Source organism: Schistocerca serialis, chromosome 1 (genome assembly GCF_023864345.2).
Source record: "Schistocerca serialis cubense isolate TAMUIC-IGC-003099 chromosome 1, iqSchSeri2.2, whole genome shotgun sequence".
NCBI lineage: Eukaryota > Metazoa > Arthropoda > Insecta > Orthoptera > Acrididae > Schistocerca > Schistocerca serialis.
Window position 1 is genome coordinate 779,878,698 of NC_064638.1, and position 23,614 is coordinate 779,902,311.

Here is a 23,614-nt window from a genome sequence, read left to right on the forward strand (position 1 = left end):
CTGCCTTGAGACAGGAGAGAGGAGACACCTGACACTACCTACTGTTGTCCCTTCTTTTTCTTCAGGCCCACACATAAAAAATCGTTGAGATGAGAAGGAGGCTCAGCATTTCTTCTGTCCAACAGCCTTCTATTTGTTGTTGTTGATGGTGGTGCTATTTCTGACACTTCAAATGTTGGTTCTACCACTACTGTTGTGTTTCCTTGTGAACTTGGAGTCTTCTCGTTTTTGTTATTTTCGTCTAAAATAATACTTGGCTGATGAGGAACAGTAGTTCTTTTGTTGTTGAAATAGATGTCCACTGTTCTTTCTGTTAAAATTTGGTCTTTTTTTACATGTTTTGCTGCTGCTGATGAAGTTTCTAATGAATTTTTTTGAAGTGTTTTAGTAATGGAGTCAGGCGATGGCAATGCAATTATCGTTTTGGTTTTGAATTTGTTTTGGTGGTTTTTTATTACCCTGGTTATCAGGCTTGTCAGATATTCTTTCCCCAAGCCATTCAGGTGAAGTCCGTGTTGCGTGTGGAATCTACGTCCAATACTGCTTATATCAACGCATTTCACGTTTTTAAAATGTTTGCAGATTTTTGCAAACTGACTGTTGGCACTTTCTATTTCCCTGTTAACACATGACCATCTTACAAGATCATAGCGATGCGGAATATTGACAAGTATTACGTTAGTGTGAGTGAGGTTCCTCAGACACTGTTTAAGATCGCGCGTTGCATTCAATGTTTCATTTTTGTAGACATCGTTTGCGCCTCCCATAAGTACAACGAAGTCTTTATCATGCAGATTTTTTGCCTCTGCGGATTCGGTCATTTTTTTAATTTCGCTAAGTGGGGCTCCCGGTTTCACTATACCACACGAAAATGTTTCAGTTGTTTCTTTTAGTTTACTAGGAAGTCCACGGCCATGGCTGTCTGAAAACACAAACAGTTTCCTGTTATTGGAGTTCACAATTTGCGAATCGTTTTGAATTGTTTTATCACACACTTCGACACAATTTTTGGCCGGCACATTTATATTGACCTCCTTCACAGTGCCGTTCTCTTTGTTACAGGTGTTTACATTGCTCTAAGTTGAAAATGCATTATTGTACTGTGTCATGCATTGTTTGTCGCATTCTGATAATGAGTGTTTACGACCTGTCGCCACTCGTGGCATGGCTTGCTTTTGTATGCGCTATCGCCGCTTCCAATTAAAATAAGAAAGAGGAATCGTCTTATTAGTGAAATAATGGCAAGAGACTGCTATTTGTTGTTACTTACACTGCTGCTTTCTTTGATAATGATCAACAAGAACCAAATAATAGACTGCATATGATAGAAGGTAATGTGAAGGAAAGTTTAGCGAAAAATTTTTCTCCGTTTGAAAATCTGCAGACGCCTCTTTAGTACATTACATTCTGCACAGAAATTAGTCAACTTAGATTTGAAAATCTAGTCAGTTGCCGTGCTTCATTTCTGACTGTATCACTATTCAGCAAAGAATAATATGAATATAAACATGACATGATATGTATATTCTTCCGTGTTTGCTGTTGTCTTACTGTAGTTTCATAGTTTATTAGGCAGATAGGATTTAAATGAGATAGCATGAAACACAAAGGAATACATGGCAAAATGTTTACATTCGTATTATTCTTATGGTGAAGAGAATACTGCATGTGATTCACAATTCATAAAAGTTCCTATTAGCAACCATCTCTTGTCACAGGTAGGAAAAAATTCAGTACGTAGAGTTGGCCATATTGACATACTTCCCAAACAGTCTTGCCAGTCGGATTTTCGTAGTACATTGAAAGGTTGCTACATTCGAAGATGAACAATACGGAATTTGGATTTACTTCGTTGGATAATGTATGAAAATGCAGTGGTCGAAACTCAAGGCACAGAAAAAACCTCGTCTTCCACCTTTTTTTTAAATTTATTTACTGACGCAGAGGTTTTGGCACCAGTATTTATCTTTGTGCCTGCAAAGCATGCCTGTGTAGCGCTACATATATTCGACGGCAAAAGTTAGTTGTGGTGGCACCTACCAACATTTTACAGAACTTCCGCTTACTTTGCACTCGATTCTAAGCCGCAGGCGGTTTTTTGGATTACAAAAACCGGAAAATTCGAGTAAATACGGTAATCCAGAAGCTACCATATGGGGCATGGTGGAATGTACCTAGTACCACTGCTAGTCATTCTCTTTGCTGTACTACCCACAGATGGAGCAAGGAAAATATGACTGCCTATATGTCTCTGTATGAGCCATAATTTCTCGCACCTTGTCTGCACAGTTCTTATGTGAAATGTATGTTGGTAGCAGTAGAATTGTTCTGCAGTCAGATCCCAGTTTTCTCAATTTTCTCAACACTGTTTTGTGAAAAGAGCATCATCTTCTCTCCAGGGATCCCCATTTGAGTTAAGAAGGTATTCCCATTATATTCACATGTTGACATAACCTGCAAGAAACAAATCATAACAACATAAAAAATCATAACATAACAGCCTGGTTGGGATCCTGAACATTTGAGCAGTACAGGAGAATGGGTAGCTCTAGTGTTCTAGATGCGGTAACCTCTATAGCCTTTGTCTAGAATTCTTCAAATACTGAAGTTGATCAATCACCTTCCTTTCTACCAAACTTACATCCTCATTCTACTTCATATTCCTTTGCAGTGCTATGCCTGGATATTTAATTGACGTGACTGTGTCAAGCAGCACACCACTATATTTTATTCAAACATGACAGGATTTTTTCCTACTCATCTGCATTAACATACATTTTTCTACATTTAGAGAATGCTATCATTCATCACACCAAATAAAAATTCTGTTATGTCATCCTATAACTCCCTATACTCACTCAGTGATCACACTTTCCCTTACACGACAGCATCATCAGGAAAGAAAGACAGATTGCTGTTCACCCTATCTGTAAGAACATTAATGTATAAGGAGAACAAGAGTGATCCTATCACAATTCCGTGGAGGACACCTGATGATACCCTTGTCTCTGATGAACACTTGCCCTCCAGGACAATGTACTGGGTTTATTACTTAAGAAGTCTTCAGCCACTCACATACCTGAGAAACTATTCCATACGCTTGGATTTTCGCTAACAGTCTGCAGTGGAGTACCATGTCAAACAGTTCCTCGAAATCTAGGAATATGGGATTTGTCTGATGCCCTTCATCCAAGATACAAAAAAATCACGAGAGAAAAGGGAAAGCTGAGTTTTTCACATGCAAATTCCAATTAGCGTTTTTGTTTTTCTGTCAAAGAAATACAAAACCTTGTTGAAAATGGTCAATTACATGATCCATTGACCACAGTGATTTATATGTTTGAAGGTATAATCAAAATCATCCAAGACTCAAATGCTACCCTAAAAGAACTGCTCACACAAACACTCTCCAACAGAACAATGTCCAAAAACTTCCTGTGTAATCTATGTCATGTAACCATTTATGATGTATTAACAGTTATTAGGACCGTTACATAAATGAAGTCACAGTAGAAAACTAACTTTTCATAAAAAGTTTGCTACAACGAAATATTTTGTAAGACCAAAGGAAACTTTTGATATAACTACAATTCTTTTAGATGACAGTTTTAGCATGAAAATAAATGAAATAGTATTCTTAAACAATAACCACAAAATATTTTTTAGTTGCATTGGTGGGCCTTTTACTCCTTAATCTACTTACTCAAAACATACTTCTGTATAGTGCAATTTACAATGAGATTGTAATTCCTCTACACCCATCATACTGGAACTAAATGATGGCCATTATTTTTATTTTTCTCTAAGTAGATGCTAGTAACGGCCTATTTGCTTTCTCCAGCATTAAAATTCTCCTAGCTTTCTTGATTGACTTATTATCTTTAGAAACCATTATTGCTATGATGGCATCATGATCCCCAGTCCTGGTCTCTATATTGACACTGTTGGCAAGGCCATGGCTGTTTGTAGCAGCTACAAAATCTAGAATATCTCCATTGTATGTGGATTGTTGAACTAGCTGTTGAAGACAGTTTTCAAAAAATGTGTTCAGAGCTACTTCACTAGACTGACTGACTGTACTGCTTGCTATGAATTCACAGATGTCCTAGTCTATATTCAGCAAGTCAAAGTTGCCTACAACTAATAATGCATGATGAAACTTCCTGGCAGATTAAAACTGTGTGCCGGACCAAGACTCGAACTCAGGACCTTTGCCTTTCGTGGGCAAGTGCTCTACCAACTGAGCTACCTAAGTACGACTCACGCTCCATCCTCACAGCTTCACTTCAGCCAGTACCTCGCCTCCTACCTTCCGGCACACAGTTTTAATCTGCCAGGAAGTTTCATATCAGCGCACTCTCCGCTGCAGCGTGAAAATCTCATTCTGGAATAATGCATGATGGTGGTATGTCCATGCTCTTTCATACATACATACATAAATCCTTGTTCCATACATCATGAATATGACATTTCATAATGATGTGGAATGTGCCACTTTAACTTAAATTTTCTTTACACAAAATATTTAATTATTTAATTTTTTTTGTTTTTTGTTTTTTTTTTTTTTTTTTTTTTGTTTTACAGTTACTACTTCATATCTAAGAATTCAGTAGGAGTTGTCATTCAGAAATTCTTTTAATTTGCTTTTAAACCTGGTTATAAGGTTGCACCAAGTGAAACTTGGCAAGTGTTAAACAGGAAAGTCACCATCTGTACCAAATGAGTGACACAGCTTGATAAAATGAGTTAATTTCCATAGTAAGTAAACAGAGAGAATAGATTTGTAAATAGAAGAATTGATAGTAAATGTGAAAAGATGTTTATTAGATCATTTTATGTGAATGTAACACTTGTAAAGGAGAGACTGGGAGACAGAATTACTACATAATGTGGATAGAAAAAAGAAACAAGAGGATAGATAAGCTTCAAGAGTTCTGTGCCAGAAGTAATCTGATTGTGGCAATACTCTCTTCTGAAACCTCAAGAAAATAAGACATACTTAAAAAATGCTAACAGCTGTGAACTGTATAGTGTCATTGTTAGACAGAAGTTAGTAGTCTAATACTGTAGTACAGAGCATTCCCAGGTCCAGAGTCAGATTGCAGCCACGTAGAAATGAAAAGTATGCTAAAATTCAAGATGAAATGAAATGGAAATTCTCAGAGGCATGGATCAATTGTCTAGGTAAAAGTGTCAAGACTAGGTCAGGAGAAGACAAGGGAAATGTAATAAAGAAAGAAATAAGTAGTGCTGGATAGGACACCATAATTACAGCAAAACTGGAGGATACGAGAACAATGGGCACAGATGGAAAAAGAAAATACACTACCTGGTAGACAGAAAGTGAAGCGCCCAGGAGGGAAGGAGGAAATAAAATTAAACTTTATGGGTTCATGGGTATGTTATTTTATTTTGCTGATCACAAAGTCAAGTCAGATTTACAAAGAACTTGGCCGTAAGAACCCAGTTATCAATGACTTTGTGTGTCCTCTGGCCGGGGTGCATGCAGTGATTCAGTTGGAAAGGGTGTTACAAAGTTTTTGTACCCTCTCCTGAAGCATGCTGGGCCACAGCTGTTGTAACAGGTCTTTCGTACCCTAGATACTGTCACTTGTAGAGAGTTTGATGTCCAAGCTGATCCCTCACATGTTCTATCGGGAATAGATCTGGGGACTATGCTGTCCATGTGAGTAGCTCAATATCATGCAGGCAGTTCACAGAAACACGTGTATTGTGTGGCTGAACACTAGCCAGTTGAAAAATGGCACCACTGATACTGTCACATGAGACATAAAACATGAGGAAGCAGGATGTCTCTGACATACCATTGTCCCATATGAGTTCCATCAGTCACTGTCTGCCTGAATCATACCCGGTGGCTCCCCACACCTTAATGCCAGGAATAATAACACTATGCCTCTCCAAATTATTGGAAGAATGGGATTCTCCCGAGGCCACCACCACACTTGCATTTAAAAACGAACTCCAACTTTATGAAAGCCAGAAGTGAATGTGTTAATCTGTGAGCTGAAAATATTAATTGCCAAAAAAGTCATAAGAATATAGTTGATAGAATGACACTGAAAGCCTGTATACTGGAGAAAAGGGGAATGTTGTGAAGAAACAGATGATTTAATAATATGGAGAGAGTTTTTTTAGAGTGCTGAATTATCTGACCTCAAATAAGTCAGTGGCAGTGATTTTTATATCTTCAGGTATACTGAAATCTGTAGGAATTGAAGAAAGTCAGTGGCAGTGATTTTTATATCTTAAGGTATACTGAAACCTGTAGGAATTATAGGATCTGGAAAGTTATTTAAGCTGTTGTCAAAAATCCATGAAAACAGAAAAGTACTATCATCACTTTACCAAAAAGGCTTAAATAAGAAAACTGTTGAATAATGGATCTGTTATGTCATGCATCTAAGCTGTTGTTGATATCAGTATATGAAAGACTAGAGCTAATATTTGAAGAGTAGCCTGATTATGGACAGTTTGTTTTGGTTTCAAACAAGGCAATTTTTCAGTGAAATGTTTAATAAGACAAAGCCAAATAAAGAAAAATAAGAATGTCTTTTTAGCATTTGTGCATTAAGAAAATACCTTTAACAATATAAGTTTAAATTGGATGATAAGTTTAAATTGGATGTACATATTCCTGAGATGAGTGGGGCAAAAGTACAAAGACAGACTATTAATCTACAATGTCTGTAAAGAACAAGTCGACATAATGACAGTGACAGGTCATAAAATAGTCATTTATATTAAGCAGAGTGTATTTTTTTTTACATATTTATTTATTTTGTGTTCCATAGTTCCAGGTACTGAATAAACCACAAGGATATGGAATGTGTCAGATTGAACATATTTCAGATATAGCTTACATAAATACTATGAAAGGTATTATGTAAATAAGGTGTCAAATAAGGATCATATATTCAGTTAGCAGAATGTTGTGGTACACTGAGGCAGGAGGCTAATTTACATAAATACAATAAAAGATACAATGTACCTAAGATATCAAGTAAAGAACATACATTCAATTAACAGAATATTGAGTTACACTTAGGAAGGACCTGTAATACAAGGGGGAAGCAACAGTAAGCCAAATAATACAATAAATACATACATGAATACAGAAAACCAAATTATTATATATCTATGATAGTGAGATTAAAAGTATTTGTAAAACAATTGTAGATTTATTGGTGGTATTCATTTTCTCTCATAAATTCATTGACCATCTAAAATGATTTCTCTATGAGGTACTCCTTTAGAATTTGTTAGAATTTTGGTAATTGTTTATGCAGACATTTGATATGTGGTGGTAGTGCTTTAAACAGCTTAACTTTGGAGTAATAAACTCCTTTTGCACCAGATTTAGACTTTTCAATTCAATGTGTACATTATTTTTGGTTCTTATATTATAGTCATGATATTCACTGTTGTCTATGTGTAGACAAAAGTTTTTACAGACGAAGGTCAACAAGCAAAAAATATACTGTGAGGAGGTGGTAAGGATCCCCATCTTTCGAAACAAGTTCCTTTAAGAGTGTCTATTATGAACACTGATGATCTTTTTTTGAGCCGTGAAAATTTTTTTTGTAGTAGGTTGGTTTCCCCATAATATAATAGCATAAGACATTACTGAATCAAAGTAGGAAGCCTGAATGGTATCCATTTCGGTCGCAGAAACAATAATTCATAGTGTATGTATTGCTGAGCTAAGTGTTTTATAGAGATGAAGGATGTGGGTAGACCAACTACATTTAGGAACTTCATATCTTCAACTTTGATCTCTACACTTTATGTTAATTTCTTCAGGGTTCTTTGTGGCATGTGGAACCACATATAATGGGTTTTATCTGTGTTGCGCGAGAAACCATTTGCAAAAAACAACTTTAAAACTTCAAAGAAAACTTTGTTTGTAGTTTGTTCAACTTTGTTGTCAGACAGTTCATTAGTGAGAATCAATGCATCATCTGCAAAAAGAGTAAAATTACTTCTTGTATAGGGACAAAGAGGAGGTCATTAATGAAAATAACGAATAATAGTGGACTCAAATTGAGCCTTGGGGCACACCACATCTTAAGGTACCCCACTCTAATGAGGAAGATTCTCCAGAAGAGCCATTCAGCATTATGGCCTGCTTTTGGTCCTTTAGATATGACTGATGTCACAAACCAACAGTGCCATAATGTTCTGCCTTTTTCAAAAGAAATTGGTGGTTTACACAGTCGAAGGCTTTTGAGAGATCATGAAGAACACCCACTGGATACATTTTCTTTTGTTAATGGCTTCCAAAACTTCATTATTAAAGGAGAATATTGCTTGTTCAGTACGAAAACCAGAACAAAACCCATACTGACTATTGCTGAGGATATTGTGGAAGTTGAGATGGTTGATGATCAATCTGTGCACAAGTTTTTCAAGGATTTTAGAAAAGATTGTTAAAAGGGAAGTTGGACAATAGTTTGTGACACTGTTTTGTCACCTTTTTTAAATAGAGGTATCACTACAGCCAGTTTTAGTCTGTCAGGGACAATTTCTTTTTGCAGAGATGTGTTGCATATGTTACATAATACTGGACATATATATATTTATAACAATATTTCAATATTTTACTAGAAATATTGTCCGCACCAACAGACTTTATATTTTTAATGACTTGATTATTTTTTCAATATCATTTAATGTAACCAGAGGTAAGGATATCTGTGGGGTTCTGTTTCTGCAGAAGAATCTTTGCTTCATCCACAGCTCCTTTATTGACTTCTCTGCTGTTGATGGAAAATGTTTGTTCAATATTTCTGCAACTATTTTGGGTTTCTCTATAATATTGCCACTTTGTTTAATTTCTCTCTGTGTAAGATAGGGTTGCTGCTTATCAGCATTATTGTTTAGCCTATGTGTTAAAGAATGGTTAACCATCCGATCTGCTGAGCACTGTTGGCAAGCGGGGTGCACTCAGCCCTTGTGATGCAAATTGAGGAGCTACTTGATTGAGAAGTAGCAGCTCCGGTCTTGTAAACTGACATACGGTCGGGAGAGCGGTGTACTGACCACATGCCCCTCCATATCCACATTTAGTTTTGCCTGTGGGCTGAGGACGACAGTGCGACCAGTCTGTACCATTGGGCCTTCCAGTGCCTGTTCATCAAGAGTTTAGTTTATGTGTTAAAGAAGGAAGGGAGAAATTAGTAAGGCATCTGTTGTCATCTGGCAGTAATGAATTTGGCTCTCAAAAGAGAAGTGGAGAAGAAAATTGTAGGATCAGTCAAATATTGGAATATTCAAAACAGATAATTGGGAATGTTGGGATGAAAAGATTAGCACAGAACATTCATTCACACATCATATTCTGTAAACACCACCAAAGAGGAGAGCCTTCAGTGATGTGGAACAAGTCAAGTTAGACATTATTTGGAAGGAACAGCCACTTCTGTAAAGCATGCAAACACCTATTTACGACTAGTACTAATCTACTCACATTGATAATTATAGTAATTAATTAAAAAGATGTTACGTAGATAAAGGATACTGCTCTTCCCATTACAATACTCAGCTGATGTTTTTACCAAATCTTTCAAAATAAGCATTTTTTTTAACTTTACACATAACACTATCAGCTGTTTATGTACTTATAAAGGCAAAATCCTTTTCATATTGATGCCGGTGTTATTTGGACTTTACATCTTTGAGTCCAAATATTGCCATAATTCTTAATAAGGTACTTTTTTGCTTTATTGGAATATTTGGGGATTTCCAGTGTCTTGCCTGGTGTTAGCCAGCAACCTGTTAATTACTTTTGTACCAGAATATAAAATTCAGTTCTGAACCCCTGACAGGGGTGTATAGTCTGTATAGAAATTGTTTTACTTCTACTATTGTAGTTGTGAATCTCTCAATTCATCCAAAATTTCTTCTTATTATTAATGTCAAATAGCGTTACATGTAAATGGATTGGCACATAAATATGAGAATCCCAAAGTCCCCAAAAAAGGTCTGCAAAATGTTCAGTTATCAAGTTTACATAAAGTTGTTACTACAAGCTTCCTTAAAAAAGATACTTTTTCAAGGACGCTACTGAATATAAATATGCTAACAATCCAATCTGCAAGTCAACTTAACAATACAGATTTCTAAATGCAGGGCAGGTAGACCTAAGCCCTTCTGTAAACTTTGTCCAAGTACTAGTGCCACCCCAGTTTGTTACCCATCTGTATGCCTAGAAACGTCATACATGGAGTTTCCTTTACCTTGTGTCTGCTAATCACTATATCTGATACCTAAAGATAATTTTTATTACCTTTATGGCAGAAAATATTATTTTGGATAGATAAAAAATCTACTCTTTAATTGGTGGCAGGAGAACACACGTATTAAAGGTATCAAAGTGTGCAAGCTTTTGAAGACAGTGGCTCCTTCTTCTAACAGAAGGGTTGAAGGGGAAGGAATAAGGGTGAAGGAAAAGGACTGTGGGTCAAGGAGAGACTTACCAGATGGGATGAGAAGGAGAGACTAACTATTGGGGACTGCATTGGACAAGATTTGAAAACCAGAGAGCTTAAAGGTGGAAGATAAGATAATATGCAAGACAGAGATTACTGCAAAAACATTGTGCAAAAGTTAATATGAGTGGAAAGCTAAGTGCATTATATGTGACAGAGATGCGAGGGGACAGCAAAAAATAGGCAGGTCAGAAAATGAAAGATGTAGAAAACTAAAAGGGAGTGAAGAAAGGGATACTTACGGGGAAGAAATGCTGAGACCAAAGAAATTAACATAAATTAAGGCTAGGTGGGTGGGAGAACCAAGAACATCTCACAGTTCCAGCTCCCACCTGCAGAGTTCTGAGAAACAGTATCTGGGAGAAGAATCTAAATGGCACAAGTGGTGAAACAGGCACTGAGATCACAACCGTCATGTTGTAGAGCATGCTCTGCAACAGGATAATGTGTGTTGCCAGCACACACACTCTACATATGCCCATTCATCCTAACTGATAATGTGGTTGTACTCAAGATGATATAAAAGATTGAACAGTGTTTAGATAACAGCTAGTACACAACATGTGTTGTTTCATAGGTGGCTCTCCCTTTGTTAGTATATGTTTTGCCAGTTATAGGGCTGATACAGGTGGTGGTAGGAGGGTGCACAGCAAAACATTGGACATAATGGACCTCATTGCAGGGCATGATTTTAGAAGTCAATGCCTTGCCAGACTAGCTGATTAATACATTCAAGACCAGGATAATACTGAGAGACAAGTTGGTTTTTGAAGGGATCAGCAGTACCAGGATTGGATGTGATGGCCCAAGAAATCTGCTTATGAGCTAGGCTGCTGAGGAAATTCTGTCCAGTGAAGGTTGAGGTGAGAATTATGCCACCCAAAGACCCCCCACTGCCTATTACCTTTTCCCGAAGTTCCACAAACTCAATCAACCTGGCTTCTAAGCACCCACCGAACATGTGTCTCCCTTAGTTGATTAGCACCTGTAGCCCATAGTACAAAGACTACCCTCCTATATTAAAGACACAAACCATTTCCTAGACCACCTGAAATCTGTGCTCGTGCCACCGTCTCCACACGCTTTACTTGTCACCATTGATCTCCCTTGATACCAACACCTCCCATGTACATGGTCTGTCTGCTGTTGAACATTTCCTCAGTCAGTGCTCACCTGATTCCAAATCTGTGACATTCTTACTGCTCACCATAATCAACTTTATACTTACCAGCAACTACTTTACTTTTGAGAGGCAGACATACAAGCAGGTCAGGGCTACAGCCATGGGAACTATGATCGCTTCTTTCTATGCTAATCTTTCCATGGGTCACTCAGAGGTGGATTTCCTGGGATCCATAAGCTATCAGCCCCTGCTTTGGTCCAGATACATTGATGACATCTTTGCCATATGGAAGTGATCCTGATCTGTTAAAATTCTTAGAATCTCTAAATACATTGTCCTGATTAAGTTTCACATGATCCTATTCTGAATCCTATGCCACTTTCTTTGACACTGATCTCATCTTCGTCATAGGTCAGCAACTTACTTCTGTTCACATTAAATCTACTAATAAACAACAGTACTTACATTTTGACAGTTGCCATACCTCCCACATCAATTGTTCCTTCACAAACAGCCTTGGCATTTGAGGCAAATGTGTTAGTTCTGATGCAGTCTCTTTTTTCAGCAATACACCACCATTCTCACCTCGGCCTTCACTGTATTACCCCAGCAGCCTAGTTCAAGAGCAAATTTCTTGGGCTATCACATCCAATCCTGGTACTGCTGATCCCTCCAAAAAAACAACTTAGGAATACAGCATTTGTCACTCAGTATTATCCTGGTCATGAATGTATCAAACAATTACTTTAACAAGGTTCAAAATGAGGACCATTCTTCCTCACTTTTTGCCCAGCACACCTAGAATAGCTTTTCATCACCCTCCCAATCACCACAACATACTTGTGAGAACCTGTGCTCCTTCAGGCACCTATCTCCCTACCCTATAGCTCCTACCACTGCGACATTCCCCTCTGCAAGACCTGCCCTGTGCACTCTCCTACCACGACCTATATCAGCCCTATAACTGGACAAACATATACTAGCAAAGGGAGAGACACCTGCAAAATGATGTATGTTGTATACCAGCTGTTATGTGAACACCGTTCAGCCTTTTACATCGACATGACTACAACCAAGTTATCAGCTAGGATGAATGGGCACAGGCAGAGAGTGTGTACTGCTGACACACAGTATCCTGTTGCAGGGTATGTTCTACAACGTTACAGTTGTGGCTTCAGTGCCTGTTTAAGCACATGCGCCATCTGGATTCTCCACCTAGACACCAGTTTCTCTGAACTCTGACCTAGACACCAGTTTCTCTGAACTCTGAAGATGGGAACTGGTGCTACAATGTTTCCTTGGTTTTCCCAACCCACTTAGCCTTAATTTACATTGATTTCTTTAGTCTCAGCATTTCTTCCCAATAAGTATTCCTTTCTTCACTCCCTTTCTGTTTTCTACATCTTTCATTTTCTGACCTGTCTCATCTCTATCACATACAATGCACTTAGCTTTTCACTCTTATCTATTTGCACATGGTGCTTTGGTAGTAATCTCTGTCTTGTGTATTACCCTAGCTTCCACCTTTAAGCTCTCAGGTTTTCAAATCTGGTCCAGTGCAGCCCTAACAGTCAGTCTTTTCTTCTCGTCCCATCTGGTATGTCCCCCCTAACCAGGAGTTCTGTTTGAATTTCCAAGACTGTGTCCCTTTTCCTAAAACTCAGCAGTAAAAAAAAAAAAAAAAAAAAAAAAAAAAAAAAAAAAAAAAAAAAAAAATGTATATATATATATATATATATATATATATATATATATATATATATATATATATATATATATATATGTGGGGGGGGGTTTCTGCTGTCACCACTTGGTGAGTGGATATTTTATCTACCCATTTACATTATATTTTCAAAAATTGATTATTTTTGTTGATAGAATATTCACTGAACCGCCAAAGAAACTGGTATACGCATGTGTATCCAATTACAGAGATATGTAAACAGACAGAATGCAGCACTATGGTCAGCAATGCGTATATAAGACAACAAGTGTCTGACACAGTTGTTAGATTGGTTACTGCTGCTACAATGGCAGGTTATCAAGATTTAAATGAATTTGAATGTGGTGTTATAGTCAGTGCACTAGTGATGGGATACAGCATCTCTGATGTAGCAATGAAATGGGGATTTTCTGATATGACCATTTCACGAGTGTACCGTGAATATCAGGAATCTAGTAAAACATCAAATCTCTGACATCACTGCAGCCAGAAAAAGATACTACAAGAATGGGACCAATGAAGACTGAAGAGAATATTTCAATATGACAGAAGTGCAACCCTTCCGCAAATATTGCAGATTTCAATGCTAGGCCTTCAACAAATGTCAGGAGTGTAAAAGTTGTTTATTTACTGTCACTTGCAGCTTGTTGAGCAAGCACTGGCTCAGCACCAGGGCTAAAGCTTCATTACATTTCCATTTCATCTGCACTTGGGAATAACAGCTGCAAGTCATCTGCATATCCCTTAATTATAATAATTTCTTGACTTGTTTCCTATAGTTCAAGAAGGGGCTCTGTCATTATCTCCCAAAAGGTAGACCCATAGTTGGATCCGCTTCAGCATCACTTAGTTATGTTTCTTCATGCTAATGCTTGGGTGGTTCACTGTACCTTCTGGGTTATGCAGAAATTTAGCAAGCTCAAATAAATAAATCTCAGAAATCTCGAATTCCTGAGCCTGGTGAAAAGGGAGAGCCACTACAAATGATTTGAAGCTCCCCAGATGTTTATCATCACTCCTAGAGAGTAGCAAGATGCTACACTCATGAGATGTTCTAGTGCCCTATGTTTTACATTGTTAATAGGCCTTTCCATCTATAAGTTTCATTGATTATGATGGAGTCCAGTCAGTTCTCTATGGTTTCTTGCTATTCCTGGATTAGTGATGTTCCATTTGTCAGGGATTGTTTCCTGCACTAGATGCTCATTCAAAAGTCCATTCCCACTACTAACACCACTCTCTTGGTTATAATTGTTGTCAGGATAGCTACCTGCCCAGAAGGGAGCAGAAAAGCCTACTTGTCTGGAAGGAAGCAGGAGAGCAGCGGTGTATTCCAAAATTGGTCGGCTCAGAGTGGATGGCAACTATGTGTTGCAGTAGCAAAGCAGTGACATAGAGTATCAGAGTCCAACTATCAAACTCACTATAAACCCAATCAATAAATGACAAATGTCATATTTCAAAACCATCAAGAGCTACTAACAAAATGATCTTTATTTACTACTCGTTTTGATCTTCTGATTTCAGCTAAAATTATTTACAACTGTGTACAAGGCAACATTCTTACTTTTGTGTCAAATAAAATAAAATAAAAGCTTCCTGCATCAATAATTAATCAGTTTTCATATCCTGTTAATTTTACTTTCATCCACTGATATACTAGGATGGCATGTTTGGCTTGTCTAGGCAAAAGAAAATACATTTCATCCAGTTGGTGCCCCACAGCTGATAAGTATTTGAAAAATATCATATTCTAAAATTATCAAGAGCTATTGATGAAATAATTCAATATTGGCCTCCAGTTCCAAGCTTCTGATCATCTTCAGGTATCATAAAATTATTTACAATTGGCTACATGGCAAAGTTCTTACTTTATTGCCAAATAAAATAAAAGATCCTGCACTAACAGTTTATCAATCTTCATATACTGTGAGTAATACTTGTCATAACCGACAAGGGCATATCAACGGTTAAGAATACTGATTAACATTTGATGATGCAAGATGGCTTTTACCTTATTTGATGCTACAGTAAGAGCAATGCTCAAATAATTTGTGCTCATTCAGTGGAAAATCTGAGATGGGCTTCCACAAAGATATGACCATCAACAAGCTGTCTACACATATCACTGGCAACCACCGAATTATAGCCAAGAGACAGCTGGAAAACCAGTTGCTGAGAATGCTTGCAGCACAGCCTATTTGACTTCAGCAGCTCCTTCTCATCCCATCTGGGCTCTTCTCACAAGCAGCAACTTTGCTGAACCACAATGGTGTGAAAGCTCTCTGCAATGCATCCTTCATTCTCATAAACCCCATGGCCTCATCCTTAACAAGTTCCTGTCCTGCCTCTGTTTATCCCTCTCTCTCATCCTACTCCAGTGCCTTCTATCTATCCTGTGCACCTATATAGTCTTTTCCCTTTGTCCACACCTCTCCTCTGCCTTTCTGTTCCCCTGCCCTTCCCCTCCTCTTCACAAACACAGTCACCCCTGATGCTGTCCCCATCAGTCCTTAAACTGTCTGCACCATATCCCCCTATGTATCCACAGGCAGCACTAGCCCTGTACCCTACTGTTCTGTTCCATCCTTACTGCAAACCTTTTCTGTGCTCCCGATACTCACCCCAGCACAGATTGCTGCTTATCTCAGGCATAGTAGCAGTCAGGAGCTAGTGCTCAGATGTGACACTGGCCACATCTGAATATGTGTAAGTTGTGTGAATGTGTGCAAGTTTCCTACATCTGATGGATGACTTAATCCAATATGTTAATATCTCTAGCATTCTTTTCCATTGGGCCTGTCTGCAACTCAACACCATCTGTATGTCATATGCATAGTGTCTCTATTAAGAATTACTGAAGATGCTGCATATCATTTAATGAACAGAAATACTGACAATCACAATCACAAGATTTTTTTTCAGAGGACTGCAACATGCATTTTTAGTCAGTTACCATCAGTTATACATTCAGACTATTATCCAAAGGTGTCAGTTTCTCCTTACAGAAATTGATCTAATTTTCATGAATTAGGTTTTACCAATGATTGAATGGGGGCAAACAATGATAGAAGTGTATTTTAGGAAAGACCCCAAATGGAAAAAGTTAGAAAAATATGAGTGATGTGGTAAGAAAATACCTAGAAGGGTACTTGGCCAGACTGCTCCAGAGATTATGTGGACAATGAAGGAAGACTGGAGTTTAACAGTTAGCACATGATGTTTGAAGTGATTGCTGCATCAAGCAGAAATCTGCAGATACCATTCTTTGAATGCTGCCCCCTATTTTGGCCGGAAATGAGGTTGGAATCTTCCTACACATCAGTCAGGAGGCCTGAAGATGGTGTAATATATCATCAAAACTAAATCCCAATAAAATGACAGTTTGGAAATTAGATGGCTGAAAGGTGTTTGATTTGACATTCTGTCTTTAATGTGCCATCATCAGTGATGAGCAATGAAACTTACACTGGATACTATGGGAAAAGTGAGGGTAGTGCAATCCTCATTTAGCACAGTGACTTCAGAAATTCATAACAATAGCAAATATGTTTCAGGACAGGAGAATATTGGGCAAGGAGTGAAGGCCCCAGTGAGACTTGCATTGAATCTCTGTGGCAAATCTTCAGTCACATATATGTTTTCTACAAATATCTTTAAGAATATGTATGATTTTAATTTGATTGAGTAATACAGATGACTAGCTTTAGTCCATTATTGAAATTACAATACAGCTGGAAACTGCAAGACTGTGTAGTTGGAGAATGACTGTCCGCTTGTGTATATTATGGCATTATTCAGTCTTGAACCTGATGATAGTAAGTTTCTCTGTGTATTATTTTCTGTATTTTAATATAAAATATTTTAACAATCTCTGTACCATGCATCATTGGGCTACAAGATACTGCAGAAAAGTTTTAATTTATTAAGTAGATATGTGGTGCTTGTCATTTAATGGCAGTGTTGTGAAAAAGGTATACTGCTACTCATAATATAGAGGAGATGTTGAGTCACAAACAGATATAACAAGAAGACTATTAAACATGTGAGCTTTCAGTCAAAAGGCCTTTTTCTAAAGTAGACAACGTAGACAACACACATGCATTCATGCAAGCTCAATTCACCCATACAGGCCCACTGTCTCAGGCCAATGAGGACAGACTGCGAGCAACTGTGCACAATGGGAGAAGCAGTCAGGGTGGTGGGGCTAAGGAGGAGGCTGGGGTGGGGAAGGGGAGGGAAAGAAAGATGGGGGTGGGGAACAGTAACATGCTGCTTGTGGCAGCAACTCTTACCTTGGTTACCTTGGGCTACCACTATCCACCACCTCTACAACAGCCTCCAAACCTCCCCCACAACCTCCATAGCAGTCAAAGACTGCCTTGCAGACCTACTACATTTACACACCCCTCAGAATCTCCCTCACACCACCATACAGAATCCAGAACCTAAATAGATCCACAACACAATCATGAACCTTTCCTCCTAAAGCTGAAGTCCCACAGAAGTCTCTGTCCTTTCCAAAGGCCTTACCTTTTGCTCCATTACCAAGTTCATCATACTGGACTTATTCACTACTTCTCCCAGTCCCTACAGTGAAAACACTTTTTCATCACCAACTCTACCAATCAGACTCAACCTAAAACCAATGTTTGAACCCCTTCACTCCTCCTTCCAACTGTGATCCACCCCCACTGCCCCCAAATCACCCCCAGTTAACATTTCTCAATTTCTTACCTTGCCTTACCATCATTCCATAAATTCCTCAACATGGAACCTAATCATACATCTGCAGAAAGAACTGCAATATACCATCTAAAAACTGATCCTGACCTTATAATCCTACCTGCCAACAAAGGCCCCACCACTCTGGTTCTGAACCGCAGGGATTACCAGGTAGAAGGACTCTGCCAGCTGGCAGATTCATCCACCTACAACCCCTGCAACAGTGACCCCATTCCAGAAATTTAATAGGATCTCCAGTCTCTCCTCAAATTCTTAGGCCCATCCTATAACTTCTCCTCCAAGCCTGTCTCCCTCCTCACTCCTATCACTCCCTACTCTCCAACCTTCTATGTGCTTCCTAAAGTCCATAAACCCAACCACCTAGGATGCCCCATTGTAGCTGGTTACTGTGCCACCACTGAGAGAATCTCTGCTGTTGTAGACCAACACTTTCATCCTATTGCCTTAACCTATCCTCCTATATAAAAGACACCAACCATTTCCTTCATCGACTTTTCACAGTTCCTGTTCTTTACCACATGGCACTTCACTCGTTGCTAATGATGCCATCTCTCTTTACGCAAACATCCCTAATGTACATTGCCTTGCTGCCATTGAACACTACCTTGCCCAAGGCCTGATTGATTAGAAACCTATAACCTCTTTCTTAGTCACCTGTTGCCACCCCCCACCCCTTTTCCACTCCTGTCTAACCTCCTGACTGCATCTAACTGCCCTACCCTGCCCTACCCACTTTGCCTTCCCCAACCCCTACCTTAACATCCATTCCTCTTCCTGCCCCAGCCTCCTCCTTACCACCATCACCCAGATTGCTTCTCCCATTATATACAGTTGCTTGCAGTCTGGCCTCAGTAGCCAGAGACAGTGGTCACATATGTCTGAGCTTTGCTTGTGCGAATGTGTGTGTGTTGTTTACTTTACTTTTGAAGAAGGCCTGTTAGCTGTAAGCTCAGCTGTTTAACAGTCTTCTTGTTATGCCTGTCTGTAACTCAGAATCTCCTCTATATGGTAAGTAGCAATCTATCCTTTTCATACTATCATCATTATTCCATCCTGGATTCGCCATTGTTTGTTGTTGCTTGTTATTTGTTATTTATGAAATTAAAGATTTCTTACAATGCTGAAAATAATTTTCTGTATTATTTTTCTGTATCTGCTTCTGCATTGCACCTTTTACATTGACATTAGACGTAACAGCTGCTGCACTGCATTGCAATGTGTTTGTAGACAAATCTCATACTTTTACAGTGTACACAGTGTGTCGTTTCTGTGGCAAGAGGATACACAAAAACAACCTCAGTAGACACATTAAGGACCGTCATTTGCCAAATGAAGCACGTGAATGTCAGTACTGCAATAGAGTGTTCCGCACAGAGAACAGTTTGCAGAGTCATCTATCAGTTTACCACAGATCACAGTACAAGAAAGCAAACACAGGGATACAGTAAAGCAGTGTATGGCAGCCAGGTGTATAAAGGTGGTAGGAGTTCTCTTTCTTTTGACTGTCTTTCAGATGAACATCTATGAAGGTAAGTCAAAAATTATCTGGACTTTTTTGTTTATGTACACAAAAGCTGGAATTTCCTAAGTACCTTCTTTAAAAGTCTCTGTCTTTTAATGAACTTGGCCAGGTGGTCCAACAGTTCTAAACCCAAATGATTAGTGGTTTCAATGGTGAGTCAACCAGTACACGTGTGGTGTTCATTTCTACGCTACTGCATGTTTTATTTATTTTATATAATACACACCAACAATCTGACTGAATTGATGGCTTTGAAATGCAGTTGCTTTGAGGATCTTTTAGAAATGGCATAATATCAATGTGACTATGATTGTTTAAGAATAGCATTCCACATATAGTTTTACATTCTTATGGATGCTGAAGCCAGGAATTAATAATAAAATGAATTACCCACATAATAACAAACTGATTTCAGTTAAGCTAATATCATCTAAAAATACATACACACTGATCATTCATATGTATTGCATGAAGAGCTGCTATACCCAGAAGATGACTGTAGCATGAATATCACTTTATCTAATACCTTGGCTCATTCCACATTCCTGTGGGTTCTTCATCTTGGGGGCATCTATAGAATATAATGGAAGAATGAATGAATGAATAAATGAACACCTAAGCAATGAAGCACTGCTTCACAATTTCACACGTAATTTTGGAACTTCACCATTGTTTTCCTTGTAATTGAATATTTTAAGATTAACTGCTGTTCCACTAGTGGTCCATAACACACCAGTTCTAAGAACTTTGGCAATGCTTCCTTCATTGTTTTAGAATTGCCAGACGCTTAGCATCCTCCTATAAGTCCATCAAACTTTTATACGGTATTACACTAGAAGGAAACTTTTTTCTGAATAACCATTTATGATTGATCAGATATCTCAAACATGTTGCTGGAAATTTGATAGCAACTGAACATTGAGACTATTTTATCTTTTACTACAGTTTGCATCTGTAACCATTGATTAATCAACACTATTAGTGGTTACTTCATACTTACAGTGGTTTTAATATTCTGACAGCATTTTTCTCCTTCACAAATAATGTAAGTTTTCAATACAGTTCACATGCTTTAATAAGAAAAGTTAAAGTGTATAAGCCACAGCTACATTTCATTGAATATATTATTGTCTTGGGCCCTTCACAATCACCATTGTCAATGTTATCTTTCAGTAGCCCAATAGGTCATTTGAGTCCTGCAAAAGGCTTTGTTTTCAATGTTTCCTCGATTGGCAGTTCCAAGTGTTTTCCCTGCATAGTCTGAAATCATACATGGTGTTGGATCCATGTTCAATGTCCTATAGCTGTCTCACTTAGAAAGGTTTCATCTAGATTATTGTTGTGTTTGATTAAATGCAGGCAGACATCATATTTGCACTTGTACTTTACAGTGTAACCTCTGTAACCCATTATCATGAAACAGATTTACAGAAACCAATCCCATTGTGGATAACATGACTGGTTGGCACTTCCAAAAGTGTTCCCTGCATCCTCTGGTGTTATGATTGGTGTTGGATCGATGTTAATGTCCCATATCTGTCTCACTTAGAAGGGCTTCGTCTAGATTGTTGCTATGGTTGACCAAGTGCAAGCAGATATAACATATTTGCACTTGCACTTTGCAGTAAGATCTGTTTCCCACCATCATTAAACAAAAATTACAGAAACCAAACCCATTGTTGCTAATTTGACTGGCAAAACTCTGACTAAACAGCAGTCGTCTCACTGTCTTAGTGATATTTACTTGCCAGTACTATCTCTCTAGTTGTTGCACATTCTTGGCTTCCATGAACATTGACAGGCACCTATTCCCCTCTTTGTACAAAAGGTTTGTCAACCATTTTTAAACTTTTTGTTCCATTTGTACACTATTACATGAGAGAACATTATTATCATGCTGTGTTGACAGATAGCAACAGCGCTTCCAAACACAGAAATTGAATGAATGCTCTTTGATCTTCCTTTGTGCAGACAGATAGTGGGGCAAACAGTGTTATGTTGCTACAGCAGCAAGTGAACATACTGAGAACAAACTTTTATAGAGTGACAACAGTACTACCAAACTTCATCATGCATGTGTGCATGAAGCTGGTATCTATGTACACATATAGTATATAAAAAGTCCAGATACTTTTTGACTAACACTTGTACTGCACTTACTTTCTGATTTAGGAAGAAACTACCTTTTTTAATACCACTACTTTGACATGCAATGAATATTTATGCTGTCAGCCTAGGTCACTCGCATGTTTCCAACTCCCAATCATACAGTGCAGTGCTTTACATTCTGAAACATAGCTTTAAATATATTACATTAATGGTAACACAACCAAAGTTGTATCTTTTGATCATAATGGAGTCCATAATCTGTTGTAAGTGTTATTCAAGAAGGCATCCAAAATACTAACACCCAGAACTAACATCACTAATTTCAGTGTACATTTACTTGTATAAAGGCATATTTTTGAGAACTTTCAGGTGTTTTACAAGTGTTGTACATTACATATTTCATAATAAACTGACAATTGCAAGCTACATTTGTGCATTTTACAAATGTTGGCAGTAGTATCTGGTTTAGAATATAAGTTCCCCTTAACTGTAGTTTAGATATGTATGATCAGTATTTCTACTTTTTTCTGTACACTGACCAGTTTGTTCTAAGGAAGCATTGAGAAGTTTATAACTGTGACCCAAACATAGGTCTTTATCAAGCTGACTCCTGTCCCATGCATATGGTATTGTCTGCATTTGTCATAAACTATCGCTAATTTTGAGTTTGTTACATGAATTTATTAGTGAACCATATATCAAAACACAGTTTCAAGTCTCAGTGTTCCATGTAGCTTGGGAGAATCATAAGTTTTATCTCAATTTCTTTTTTAGTTATTATCACTTCAGTTGTTATAGGGAACTTGTAATCCTAGAAGCATAAATTATAATCAGCAAATTTAAAGTTATTTGTTTAATTTGCAAAGAACATTGCACCATCCACAATGCAGCTTCATTGTGAATGGTGTTCTCATTCACAAGATGAGTTATATACTTTTTTTGTAAACAGCTGGATATTGACCTGATTGCTGCCAAGTGATTAGAAGTTGCTACAGGTAGATATGTTTGGTGGTGTACCAAAAAACATGAAACAAAAGTACCAATCGTACCCCAACTACTATAATTTTCCTTGGATACTATCTCCTCTCCAGGAAATACAAAACCTACCCCCATTCATGAGTTGTCTGTGAGTGGTGTATCATTGGTAGGTGTAATTACCCTGTATTAGGGCGAATTACAAGTACTACACCCATTCTCCCAAAGAACAAAGGTTAGGTGCTGTCTGTCACTGAAACTGAAACAGTGCAAAACACATCATCTGTTGGGAAGCCTGCTGTTTCCCACGTCAGGCGAAACCAAAGATAATATTGTCAGCAGTACTCAGTTGGATACAGTTACCGCTCAATAATATTGCATGATTGTGATGCTTTCATGCTCTTTCAGAACCTCGTTACATTAAGTAAGAATTTGCAAGTATTAAAAAGAAAAGTCACCAAATACAGCAGCTCATGAGAGACACAGCTAGATAAAATGAATTAATTTCCTTGATTACTAAACAGAGAGAAAAATTTTGGAAGCATTGATAGTATATGTGAAAAACTGTTTTTAGATATTCTTGGATGAATGAAACACTATAGTAAGGGAGAGACTAGAATTACTGCAGAATACAGATAGAAAAAAAAAAATAACAGGATACAAGGCTCCAAGAGTTTTGTACCAGATGTAATCTGATTGTGGTTGTACTCTCTTCTAAAACCATTAGAAAATAGTCACTTTTGATGATACAGTATGACTTTAATCCTATTTGACAGCACCTTTTTTGTATAGACCTTTGTAAATAACTTTATGATACCTAACAATCTATGACAAAGATCTAAGATGGATGTCTGCATGGGCATTATCACTGACAAGCTGTCTATGCACATGAATGGTTACCACCA

The 23,614-nt window shown here is 37.9% G+C and overlaps 1 protein-coding gene across 5 annotated transcripts in view; it reads left to right on the plus strand.

Annotated features, from left to right (window-relative positions):
• Positions 1-23,614, plus strand: part of LOC126483260 (longitudinals lacking protein, isoforms H/M/V-like) — a 454,209-nt gene that overhangs the window by 398,809 nt on the left and 31,786 nt on the right. Inside the window, exon 7 of one of the 5 annotated variants that reach the window (XR_007587741.1) lies at positions 19,352-19,632. The exons of 3 other annotated variants lie outside the window; for them this stretch is intronic. Coding sequence is in view for 1 of the 2 variants with exons in the window: in XM_050106614.1 (XP_049962571.1) it covers positions 19,352-19,551 (200 nt within the window). In the remaining variant the exon portion in view is untranslated. The remainder of the gene's footprint in view (positions 1-19,351; positions 19,633-23,614) is intronic. One more of the 5 variants, XM_050106614.1, reaches the window with a different exon arrangement.